At 37.6% G+C, this 13,886-nt stretch overlaps 1 protein-coding gene across 2 annotated transcripts in view; it reads right to left on the bottom strand.

Moving 5' to 3' along the window:
- Positions 1–9,214: 9,214 nt before the first annotated feature.
- Snx16 (sorting nexin 16) overlaps positions 9,215–13,886 on the bottom strand; it is a 29,170-nt gene continuing 24,498 nt past the window's right edge. Inside the window, exons 5-7 of one of the 2 annotated variants that reach the window (XM_051172781.1) lie at positions 11,357–11,493; positions 10,751–10,870; positions 9,215–9,585 (exon numbers count right to left, since the gene is read on the bottom strand). In XM_051172781.1, coding sequence (XP_051028738.1) covers positions 9,489–9,585; positions 10,751–10,870; positions 11,357–11,493 — 354 coding nt within the window. In that variant the 3' untranslated portion in view covers positions 9,215–9,488. The remainder of the gene's footprint in view (positions 9,586–10,750; positions 10,871–11,356; positions 11,494–13,886) is intronic. The other variant, XM_051172780.1, reaches the window with a different exon arrangement.

Below are 13,886 nucleotides of genomic sequence, written 5' to 3'. Positions count from 1 at the left end.
ATAAAAATTCTTCTGGAGGAATCTCCATCCCAAGTCTCAAGATGTATTATAGAGCAACAGTGATAAAAACAGCATGTTACTGGCATGGAAATAGGCTGGTTAACCAGTGGAATTGAATAGAAGACCCAGAAATAAACTTACACATTTATGGGCATTTGATTTTTGAACAAAGAAGCCAATTCCATACAATGGAAAAAAGATAGCATTTTCAACCATTGGTGCTGGCCGAACTGGATGGCTACATGTAGAAAAATACAAATAGACTCATATTTTCACCATGCACAAAACTAAAGTCCAAGTGGATTAAAGACCTCAACTTAAAACCTGACATCCTAAATCTGTTAGAAGAAAAAGTGGGAAGAGCCGTGAACTCACTGGCACAGGAGACAACTTCCTGAACAGAACACTAATAGCACAGGCTCTAAGATCAACAATTAATAAATGGGACCTCATTAAACTGAAAAGCTTCTGAAAGGCAAAGGAAACAGTCAACAGAACAAAATGACAGCCTACAGACTGGGAAAAGATCTTCACCAACCCTATCTCTTAAAAAATGGCTAATATCCAAAATATATAAAGAACTCAATAAATTAAACACCACCAAGCCAAATGTCCCAATTAAAATATGGAGGAACAGAGTGAAACAGAATTCTCAACAGAGGAATATCAAATGGCTGACAATGAAATGCCCAACATCCCTAGTCATCAGGGAAATGCAAATCAAAATGGCTCTGAGATTCCATGTTAGATCCTTCAAATTGGCTAAGAGCAAAAATTCAAGTGACAGCACATGCTGGCAAGGATGCGGAGATAGGGGAAGACTCTTCCATTGCTAACGGGAGTACAAACTTGTGCAACCACTTTGGAAATCAATCTGGCACTATCTCAGGAAATTGGGAATAAGTGTATCTCAAGACCCAGCCATGCCACTCCTGGGCATATACCCTAAAGAGTGTCTACCATACAACAAGGACATTTGCTCAACTATGTTCATAGCAGGCTTATTTGTAATAGCCAGAATCTGGAAACAACCAGTGTCCCTCCACTGAATAATGGGTAAAGAAACTATGGCTCATTTACACAATGGAATACTACTTAGCTATCAAAAACAAAGAAATATTAAAATTTGCAAGCAGATGGATGGAACTAGAGACAATCATACTGAGTGAGGTAACTCAGACCCACATGGCATATTCTCACTCATAAGAGGATGTTAGGCATGTAATTCAGGTTAACCACATCACAATACAGAGACTGATGTGCCAACCAAGGTCCCTGTAGGATGTGGACCTAGACCCTCTGCTCAGATGTAGTAGACAGGCAGCACAGTCTCCTTGTGGGTCCCACAATATGGGGAGTAGGGACTACTTCTGATGTGGACTCAGGCCTCCTAATGTTGTTCACTTCCCCCGGGCAGGGTGGCTTACCAGGCCACAAAGGAAGAGGTTACAGGTAGTACAGAGGGCACTGGATAAGTTCAGGTCAGATGTTAGGGGAGGAGGGCTCCTCTTTCTAAGCACCAGGGGAGGGAGGGAAAAAGGATGAGGGAGGGGGATGTAAAGAATTCAAACTGCAGAACAAGCAGGTAATTTATATTGTTAATCCCACTACATGGGAATAGCTCTAAGACTGGTTGAAATGTCTATGCACAGACAAAGCTTCATGTTGGTTACGGATTCTCTATGACTTATTATTAGAGGCCATTCTTAGTATGGCATGAAGGAAGATTTGCAGATGTCCTACTTTTGCTCATACAATGAGCAGAGAACCAGCCTTAATTGTTATGTGCATCCCGTGGACCTCATACAATTATAATGTTAGAACTGCATAGTGCTTGTGAGAAATTATGTTTTCAAAACAAAAGAACCAGACACTGTTGCTGGATCAGACCTGACAGGATTAATTCTTCTCAGCATGCTAGATGCTGACATCTTGCATCCTTCATGTTCTAGGCCCAGGCGCCTTGGTTGCTGTTACCCATCAGAACAGGACAGCGTTGTAGAAAGCTTCTGATTCCAATTGGTCCAGCATTTCAGATTGTCCCACACAGGACTCCTATTAAGCCTGGAATTGCTCAATATTAAGAAAATGGATCACAAATGCTACTTCTGGCTTGCTTAACTATTTTACCCAACTTTATTTGGGCCCCTTCATAGGAGTTATTTGCCTTAAATCAGTCTGAAGAAACCTTAAGACAATAATGTCCCATTTCCTCTAAGGGGCATTGGGTAGGTTTCTGTTTGCTCTCTTGGTCTACAGAAGCTTATTTTCTTTTTCTTTTTTTTTCCAGAAGCTTATTTTCATTGGGACTTGGTTATAAGTTATTCTTGCTCTTATACAGAGAGAATGCTAGGTTGGACTCAGGGACATCTCTCTTTTCCTTTATCTTTCATTCATAGGTAAGGAGATAAGAGCTGAAAAGAAAGAAAGGGGGATATAGAAATATAGAGGGAGGATAGAACAAAAGGTAGATTATTCAATCTGCTCCTCAACTCAAGGCCTTAATTGTTACTCACAAATAGGTTTTTTTAATTCACTGGTATAGAATTTTGTATATTGATGCAAAATAAGTATAATTCTGATACACTGGTATAGAATTCAAATCTAAGATTATTCTACACACACACACACACACACACACACACACACACACATACACACACACACACACACATTTCTACTCTAATATGAGGTATTATACCCATCCAACTCAATTATAATACAAGGTTTACTTCCAATACTTTGAAACTGGTGCTGCAGCCAATTTAGGATAATTAAGTAATACAAGCTAAACTGTTAGTTGAACAAATCATGGTCATGTCAAATACTAATCTAATTTTATCACAAGATTATATATTCTAGGTCATATCAGATAGATATGATTCTATACAAATAAAAGGTAAAATAATTAAATAAGTCTTCAAAAGCCCCAGAGACCTACAGAACATGGCATTTAAAGATGTTTTTATTAGTCTAAAGATTCTTTGACAGGACAAGTTACCTCTTGGTAACACTCAGCCTATCTCAAAGAAGATGATGAGCATCAAAGAACCTCCTTATGGAGTTGGCTTCAAATGTGGCAAACCAGATACTGGACAAAATGTCCTCATTTCTGCAACAGGCAGAATTCTGCCTAAAAATGGACAAGCTTAGATACAGGCAGAGTCAATGGCCGAACTCTGCCAAGACAGGGTAAGCAAGTCCTCAATAGTTCCTGCCTCGCAAATATGTCTGTCAGATATATTGGGCTAGAAGGCTGAAGATGATGCCAACTTTATAGTGTTGGGTGACTGTTCAGGCAGTAAACTGTCTCAATCATTTTTTTCATTTTGGAAGCTGCTAACCTGCACTTCCTGTTCACTTAGGTAATTAAGCTTTATTCCTTCTCAAGTGTCTGATGGGGTTGAAGACCAGCTATTTTAGTTTTACAACTAAGCTTAGTTGGTTAGGGCTTAAGATGTTTTAAGATCAAGATAGATATTTTAAGTTAATAGAGATATAAGATATTGATTTTCATTGACAATTTTAGACCCAGCAAGATAGGAAAGATGTTTAATTCAAGTTTGCCAAATATAAATAGCTAAATCATCATGAATATAAAATTTATATAGTTCCTGACTGTTTTGTGGTTCTTCTTGTTGTATATAGTTTATTTTATTCATATGTAATAATAGAAATGTATATGTTAAAAAAGAAACATAATAATAAAGCTTTAAAAAGGGGGTCCTAGAAACCTACAAGTAGAACATTATGATTGGCAGATTTGGGCCCAGGGGTCCCGCTCAAACTAAGGCACCAGCCAAGGACAATACAGGCGGTAAACTTTAAACCCCTACCCAGATCTAGCCAGTGGTCAGAACAGTCTCCACACTTGAGTGGAGAGTGGGATATGACTTTCTCACGTACTCTGGTGCCTCACATTTGACCATGTCCCCTGGAGGGGGAGACCTGGTGGCACTCAGAGGAAGGACAGTAGGTTACGGAGAAGAGACTTGATACCCTATGAGAATATACAGGGGGAGGTAATCCCCCTCAGGAACAGTCATAGGGGAGGGGAATAAAGGGAAAATGGGAGGGAGGGAAGAATGGGAGGACACAAAGGATGGGATAACCATTGAGATGTAATAAGAATAAATTAATAATAAAAAATTTTTAAAAAAGGGGGAGATATATGATGATAGGATGAAAGGTGCTTATTGAATTTACTAGTCTCAAATATTTTACATTGCTATGGTTTATTTTATACTGATATAAATCTAAGATTATTTTGTTCAACTTTTACTTAATATATTGTACATATGCAACTCATTTATTGTATAGTGATAGGAATCTAAGGATATTTTGTATAACTTTTGCTTAATGTACTATACAAATGCAACTCATTTAAAAATATGATGTAAAGGTCTAGTGTTATGAAAGCTAACTATTGCAAACTGTTCAGTTTGGAGATGCAAGTTAGTAGTCATCTATAAATAATCTTACATGTAGTCTTGTTAGATACTAGTTTAGCTAAGTACAGAAATAAACATTATGTACTTTCTTATATATGTTTTCAAGGTTAAGCAGATAGTACCTAGCTAGAAGCAAGTAATGCTTATCTATTTAGATATTCTGAGATAAGTGGTCTTCAAACACTTCAGAGATCTACAGAATATGGAATTTAAAGATGTTTTAATAATAAAAGGCTTTTCTGACAGAGAGACCCATCTGTTCCTGGTAGCACCCCTAATCTACTTCAAAGAAGAGGATGGGCATCAAGACAGAAACGTGGCAAGATAGGCACTGGACAAAAGCTGTCCTTACTTCAACTGCTCACAACAGGTTGTTCAAACTGTTGACAAGCAGGACACTGAGAAATTGACTGTCCAACTTTGCAGAGACTAAGACAAAATTCCTGATTCACAGAATATCTGTCGGATATTCAGGGCCAGTAGGCTGAAGAGTAGATGCTCCAATGACACAGAAAAACCTCTGCTGACTGTCCAGGAAGTCAGGTGTCTCTGTTATATAGTTCTGAATGCTGCTGGCACTGTTTCTAACATACGTAGGCAATATTTTCTTCTCAAATCTTTGATGGGGTTGAAGACTAGATAGTTATAGTCTTACTACAACTAAGCTTAAGTTGATTAGGAGCTAAAGACATGTTTTTAGGTTGATAAATGTTAGTTATGATAAGTGATTTAAGTATAGAACTTTGGACACTAGGATAGGACTTACTAGGACAGGATAGATAGTGGAACACATTCTCCAACATTGCCAAATACAAACGGATTGGACCTTGTAAATGTAATTCTTACCTTATAATTTTCTCAATCATTCTTATTGTAGTTTATTAATCTTAGAGAAAAGCCATTTTTTTTAAACAGAAAGAGAACATGTAGTGGAAATTTTGGTTTCTTTATGTAAATGTCTTTGTTTTAATGCCACGTGTGTGATGTGAGAATGCTTTTAGTTTATCCATACCTGCTAACAGGCTCGTGAGAGGGGTGTGGTGTTTGCCAGGTGGAAATAGCCTCGTGAGGGTTCTGAGAGGGTATAAAGATGAGAGCAGACTGACAGGAGAGGCTTCGAGACTCTGTAGGAGATGTTTGAGGAGACTGTTGCTGGTTCCTCCTGCTGCCGTTTGCTGTTTTAGCTGAACTGCTGGATATACTGACAACGAAGATTGAAATCACCCCAAGGAACTAAATCTAATAGGTCTATGTCCCCTGTTCCTTCTAACCTTTCTCTCCTACCTAGGGTCAGGGGTTGGAAAGGAGGTATAGGTGTTAAGGAACCTCAAATAAAGTAGGTTTAAAAAAAAAAATCAATGCCTACACCCTCTCACTGGCCATGTGCAAAATTGCCAGATGGTGGCAAATATCTGAGTACTCAGAGGAGAGTCTCATGCCTTACTCCACTTCTCTATGTAGGGGTGAATTGTTGACCAGCCTAGCTGGTGTAATCTTTTGTGTGTATGTGGGGTAGGGTACAGCTGAATTCCCCACTATGGTAGTTACTTGGCTTGGAGGACAGTCATATCATTATAGAGAGAAAAGCCTTCTATTTTTGAAAGGGCTTTTTCCTTTATAAGCTACAATCCAAATTTCAGATAGATTTTTTCTCAGTATAATGAACAAAACCCTCTATTTACAGTGGCTTAAGAAACAGTCTGAGTCTGAGATTTGCATCCTGCTCCATGTCCCTGTCCCTATATCATCATCTAAGTTTCAGGGGATGGGTCAGGGGAGGGGAATGGATTCATTTCAATTTAGAACAAGGGATAGGTGAGACTGTATGTACAGAGTGTCTTACAGAATATATTCCTAAAGTCAACCTGTTGCTTCCCACTTGTCTCATTGGCAAAAATCAGGGCATGCTCAATGATCTTCCTCCGGGGAGTTGAGAAAAACAGCAGTTTCCCCAATTCCTATCTCTGCAAACCATTAAGGGGTGCAAATAAATAGACTCTATTTTGACTTCGCTCATGGACAGTGGCTGCTGCCTAAAGAAGCAAGATTAGATGAGAAGACCAACTAAGAAGTTCATGGAGGGACCTTCACTGCAATTTTCCAAAGGACTTTAAGAGTATGTGAGGTACTACTACCTCTTTGATCATAATGACTTCAGCTACAAACCTTTCATAAGTCTGTTAAGACTTAACTTATCCTCATTAGGATCTATTACAAAGCATTCCATTTCATTTTTCATGCATACCCTGGCTGTTTTGCTATTTGTTTTGTGTTGATAATGACATAGATCTTCATAAATGACAAATGAAAATGGCAGGTGATGTCTCATTTCAGGCTATGGTCAACCTAGGGTGTTAACTATGTATTGTCCTTTAGCCAAGAGCCCTTTGATGGCCTCCTAATTCCCAGCATTTTAAATGTGCAATCCAAGGGTGTGTTTCTAAGGGTGCTCTAAGGGAGAAAAACTTCGCTTTTTGTAATCAGTAGCTGGAGTCTTAAATTGAAGTTGTAAGATTATTCACAAGTACATTTTGTTTCAACTACATCCCAATTTTGAAGTAAATACTGGTTGGTTTAAAGGGCATGGCACCTAGTTACATAGTCTTCACAGAATACCAAGGATATCTAGTATAAACCTAATAAGAATACGAAGTTAATTCCTTTCCTATGAAATGCAGCTCTTAAATGGAATTTGAGTTATGAAAGCTGCAGGGACAGGGAGAATAGAGGCAGCAAAGGAATGTGGCTAACCTTTGAGCAACACAGCTACTCCTGTAACTTAAAAAGTCATTTATTAAATGGGGATAATACTTGGGAGTAGAATATGCAGCCTCTAAATATAAATAATAGGATTTACCTAATAAACTTTGTCAGTCATTTAGAACTTTAAATATAATCCATGAAGCTGGACTTTAAATATCTAGTTCCCTTTAAAACAGAGATATAGGGCTGGAGAGATGGCTCAGTGGTTAGGAGCGCCACTTGCTCTTCCAAAGGTCCTGAGTTCAATTCCCAGCAACCACAAGGTGGCTCACGACCATCTATAATGTGATCTGGTGCCCTCTTCTGGCCTGCAGGTGACATGCAGGCAGAACACTGTATACATAATAATAAATAAATCTTTAAAAAAAAAAAAGAGAGATATAGAATATTAACATAATATATTTGGCAAAGATCACTGTTTTATTAGAGTCAAATTGTATTGATGTTTTTTGTTTTGTTTTGTTCTTGGTTTCTCGAGACAGGGTTTCTCTGTGTAACAACCCTGGCTGTCCTAGAATTCACTTTGTAGACCAGGCTGGCTTTGAACTCACAGAGATCTGTCTGCTTCTGCCTCCCGAGTGCTGGGATTAAAAGCATGCACCACCATGCTCAGCTGTCACTGAGTAATTTAAGTGATTTTTCTTTGCAAGCTTTTGCAAAGCCTACAATAACTTAATATGAATAACCAGGCTAACTTATTATTTTTCTATCTCTAAGTATTACTAAGAACACTTTTTCATACACTGTTCTGATTCGGAAATGTTTGGATTCAGAGCATATTTGTGTATTCTGACAGACTTAATTTTAGTGATTTGGTAAAAAGTATTTTCCTTGTAAGATCAAAGGTTAGTAGCATCAGTCACTGGATGTAATGACTTGTGTTAGGAGAATTTTAAACAACTTCACCTCAATATGTACCTTAAGACACTAAAGGAGAAATAAAGATGTTTTTCTATTTCTCCAGGAGGTTCTTTCAGGCTTTAGGCGGCTCATGTCGTCCATTGCCAACTGGGATTTCATGATGGTACTGTAATTACACTGCACATTAAGAATAATATGCAAACTTTGGAAATGGAAAACATACAAGTTGACACTATCAGGATGAAACAAGGCATTTTCACAACTGCACACAGAGCTGAAATAAGCATAGATGTTTCACAAGGCTGTCTCACAGACCCTGGGAGACTTCTCTACTAAGAGTAAAGACACTATATCATCCTTCAAGCTAACTCTATTACTAAAGAAACTCACCAAATGAACTTGGCACAAATGAGTTTAATTATCATAAAGTGCATCAGTTGGCTAAATACATTATAAACAAAATCAGCCATAATACAGCATAACATCTTCACATACATAGAAATACAAATGGAACACCAGGAGTCAAGCTACTTGGGAATTTTGCAGAATATATGGTTACTTATTTTGTTTTTCTATAACACACTTGCCTCAAAACTGTAATGTATTTTGAAAAGGATATGCCTTGATTAGCAAAAAGAGGTAGTGTTCTGAATGAGGCAAACCCCACTGAATCTATGGGTAGAAAATTGAGATGACGATTATGCAGAAAATATCCAAGTATAACATATTAATAAGCCCGGACACTTACAGTAAGTATCTTGACATTAATTAACCATCATTTAAATCAAGGCTGTTTTATCGCTTTGCCTATCTAATTACAGCCCAAAACACTTATCTTTGGTTCTAGAAAGTCATCTTCTTTTAAATAGTATTCACATTTTAAATAAGCAATTTTTTCTAGAGATGATAGGCATATCAACATTTCAAACTGGATTCATCTGTATCTTCCCTGTATGTTCACTGATTTAAACCTATATCATGTCTGAGATAGAAACATAACCCTGATTCTAACATGCAATTAATTTTCACCTAATATAACTGGTGATTTAAGATAAGCAAGCACACACAAACACACACACCAACACACACACGCACACAAACACAGTAGTTTGGAGCAATATATAGGCAACACACTGTAATAATTTATGTAATGTATTTAAGAATATGGGCCCTGATAACAATTCTAACTAGTTTTGTTTTTTTTCTTCAGTGTAGTAAATACAATGATGGGTAAAAGACAGTTAGAAGCAGCAGTGAATATAGTTCCTATTCTGATCACTTAAAAAAAAAACTTTATGTAAACTTTATACACGTGCTTTCTTGTTCTCTTCTGTTGCAGTCATTTAGGGTGGTATTTGCCACTCTGCTGAAAATCTGCTGAAATGACAAAATGGACGATCTGTCACCAGTGTGTTAGTCATCTTCAGCATTATATGCCAACTGTGCAACTTCTATGTCTGCTATTGCACTTCTGGTTTCTCTAGAGTTGAAGTGTGGCTTATTATCAGCTCTGTGAAGAAAGAGATTATGTCAGTGAAGGGGACAAGGGACAGACAGATACATACTCTCACTTTATTACCTTCCCACAGAAAGGCTACTTATACATTTAATGGAGAAGTAAGCATATGTTCAGCCAGAATGTATTTGTGTGTGCATGTGCATGTATGTATTGATCAGAGGTCAACTTCAGGTGTCATTCCTTAGATGCTACCCACTTGAAAGTTATATCCATTTCTTTAGATTATATGTGTGTGTGTATGACTTACGGGAATCGGTTCTCCCCTTCAACGGAGTGGGAAGAAGGAACTGGATGCTCACTGTCAGGGCAGGAGGCAAATACCTCTATGAGCAGTGAGCCATCTCACTGGCCTCCACCTAATTTTCCAAGACAAAGGCTCTTACTAGACTGGGTTTGGCAATTAGAAAAGGTAGGCTGGTCAGCAAACTCTTTTCTTAGGGATAAACTAGTGTATTCTCATATTCTCTCTCTCTCTCTCTGGAGACTTATGATGTAGCAACACAAAGCTCATAAACAGTACTCTGAATTTAAATGATCAGGTTGTAGTAAACTAAACATTGTGCTGGATAGTTTTATCTCAACTTGACACAAGCTAGGGTCATCAGAGAGGAGGGAATCTCAACCAAGAAAATGCCTCCCTAAGGCTAGGCTGGAGGCAAGCCTGTAAGGCACTGTCTTAATTAGTGATCATAGGGAAATGTCTAGCCCATTGTGGGTGGTGTCATCCTGTGCTGGCAGTATTGAGTTCTATAAGAAAGCAAACTAGGGGGCTGGAGAGATGGCTTAGAGGTTAAGAGCACTGACTGCTCTTCCAGAGTTCAGTTCTCAGCAACTACGTGGTGAATCACAGCCATCTATAATGTGATCTGATGCACTCTTCTGGTGTGCAGGTGTACACGAAGGCAGAGCACTGTATACATAATAATAAATAAATAAATCTTAAAAAAAAAAAAAAAAAAAGAAAGCAAACTAGTAAACTGCAACTCTCCATGGCCTCTGCATTAGCTCCTGACTCTAGGTTCCTAACCTGTTTGAATTCCTGTGTTGACTCCCTTTGATGATAAACACGTAAGCCAAACAGCCCCTTTCCTCTCTGAGTTGCTTTGCTCATAGTGTTTCAGCAGTCACAGCAACCCTAACTAAGACAATTATATACCTAGATTCTTCATCCAAGACATCCCGATTGACTTGAAGTACAGAGGACTCCACCCTGAGGATCTGTCCACCTTCTGCTCCTGACACATACAGTGATGACTCAGGTTCTAAAGACAGTGTTCTAAAAGTATGTTACAACAGAAAATTATTTATTCTGAGTAATATGTGTGCCTTCACTGTTGTGAAAACATGCAATATTCTTAGCCCCCAGCTGCTAAATCTACGTAGTCATGGGGCTATTAAGGGTTAAATAAGGGAATCCACAGTGAAATCAGCAGCTGTAGAAATTTAGACTCTTTCCTACATGCATTCAGTATATACTGATGGGGAGGCAAGCTCTAGCTTTTGTAGTCAGAAGTTAGCATATCATGAAATCACTTAACATTTTCATCAGCCAGAGCTTTATCGTCCTGAGGTTTCTTGTCCTTAAATGTTCAGCCTCTTGCATTCAAACAGTTACAAGGAAGTAGGCCAAGAGCCCAGGACTTTCAGAATCAGACGTTTCCTAAGTCACATTAAAATCTAAAGGACACAGAGCCTAGAGTGTTAGGAGGTGTTAGGAGTCAGATCAGCCAGACTGCAGCTAGGAGTGTGTGTCATGACCCACCTGAGTCTGCTCTCTAACGTTTCTATATGGAGTTGCTTCTCCCCAAGCAGTTTCTTCAGGGATTCCACCTCCTTTTGCTTTTCAAGCAGCTCTCTCTGTAAATGGTAGTTAGTCTCTTCCAAAGTCTCACAGAAAGCCTTTACAAACAACATGCAGGCAGAGGAAACATTATGTACTGAAGTAGTACTACTTCTCTCAAAAGCATTACTGAAGAGTGAGGAACACAGATATCAAAGTAATATGTGTACAAATCCAAGCAATTATTTCTTCATACTTATCTTTTTAGATTACTACTATTTTGGCACTCAGTTTCCATGCACGAGTGGTACTTCTATGTGCTCTTCACTGAGATAACTATAGTAGCAAACACTGAAAAGTGGATATATAATTACAGAGAAAGTAACTGAATATCATGTAAGAAAATAAAGAATAGCATTACATGGCTTTATTTTTAAAACTAGAAAAACTGTCAATTTCTATTAAAAAACCCCTACAAAACAGTTTTTCCTCGAGAATAGATAATCTGAATAAACTACAGCCACTTATTAAAAACAATAGAGTTGGTTATTTAAATTCTGATAAACTAAAGGAATTACCAGTCAAATTAGTCTTACAGGCAAGTTCTAAGAAGATTGAAGTAACAAAAGCCATTAACAGTATTCAAGTAGCTCTGGAGAACAGAAAAAGAGGAACTATTCTGAGCTTATGAGACTGGAACAGTTCTGACTCTAAATTCACCAAGAGATGGAAAAGAAAACAATACACCCAGGAATTTGATCCAAAATCACTGTCATCTAAATCCAGCAATTAAAAATGAATTTTATCTCAAAAATAATTCTTTATCATTTAAAAAAATCTATGAATAAAATTTGAGCTGATTAAAGACAAGGTTATCCTTACATATGTCAATAAAACCATCAAAAGCACACAGAAAACATATACCCTACAACATAGCAAACTTAGAATAAGGAATAACTTCCTTAATCTCAAAAAGATACATGTGATCAAACCACAACTACAATAGCTCACAGAAAACACCTGACATGATACAAGGTTTCTTCACGGTTAGGAAGAAGGGCAAAGAATGCCCACTGTGATGATTTCAATTATCTCCAAGAATATTAGCAAGAACAGTAATACATGAAAATGCCATGCATGGGATTAGGTACCAGAAAGGAAAAACTGTGGATGTAAGGATTTTAAGAAAACAATTAGCAACACAGACAATTCAAAAGGGTCAACCAAGATACAGTAGGGATGTGAAATAAACATACAAAACCCAGCAATTCAATCACAAAAAATTGAGATTATAAAACAGCAATTATCAATAAAGGATTAAGAGTAAATCCTTTCTTGAAAGTTAAGGAGAAAAAGAAATCAAACATTTACTGAAGAATATTCCCAGTAATATGCAAAAGGATATTCAACGAATTCACAAGTTGATAATACAATTCCTACAGGACAGCCAATTTTGGAAACAAAACAAAACAAAACAAAACAACTTGGAGAACCTTTGCTCTTCAGACTCTAAGCTTCTAAAGCTGCTCTACTTAATTGTGCATAACTGGCAGGAGGAGATACTAACTGAAACAGAGCTGCCTGGCTACACACAGGCAGGGTGAATGATTTACAGTTCAGGGAAATTTTAGCTCATGAGGACAGGTGAGCGCTTCCAAAGTCAGTATTGGGATGGCCATAAAGAAAGGCCAAGTCAATTAAAGCACTGGTGTGAAAAGTGAGCTTTACTATCAAAAAATAATTTAAAGATTACACTTGTGTCCTAGAGTGTAGTAAAATAAAAATCACAGAAAATATGATGAAGTATGGTAATGGGACAATTACAGAAGAGCCCTATGTATCTATTAATATAGACATTTCAGCTGGTAACCAAGAAAAGCAGCCTACAATTAAAAGGGTAATAATATTATAGATGAGTGATGATAGGAAGCACTGGGAAAACACATTGCTGATGTATCAGCTGACAGAACAAATATTGGGAATAACTCTCCAAAGTAGTGAAGCTGAAGAGTAAAATATACAGTAATAAAATCATTCCATTCTACAAATAAGCTTTCTATAAGCCTTTGGGTTTCTCCCAGTATTAAAAACCCTCTCTGCAAAGGAGCATTAGTTCTAGGGACTATGCTTTCAGAATAACCATTAGAAAAATGGTTTAGCTCCTAGTGAGAACTCAAAATACTCTGTATCCTTAGTAAACAACCAATCTGAAACAGCTCTGAATGACTTGTATTGTTAAATGATGACAGATGTGATGTACATAATCTTCTGTGACTAGCAGCAGCTTCTAGAAAACATGTCTCAACCAGAGGCATTCTTCACATGCCTTTCTGGTTTTCTCAAACTTAGAAACAAGAAAAATTAAGTTCCTAAGCTACAGAATACCTCAAGGTTGGAATTTAAGTGGGGGATAGAAAGTCTAAGATTTAGGTTTTTATTATTTGTAGTCATAATGTTTTCTTAAAACTTTTTTGAATCCTCAATACATTCTGTGATTGTTGAGACTGGGCAT

The sequence above is a fragment of the Acomys russatus genome, chromosome 31 (assembly GCF_903995435.1).
Source record: "Acomys russatus chromosome 31, mAcoRus1.1, whole genome shotgun sequence".
Lineage (NCBI taxonomy): Eukaryota > Metazoa > Chordata > Mammalia > Rodentia > Muridae > Acomys > Acomys russatus.
This window is presented reverse-complemented; position numbering and strand designations above follow the sequence as displayed.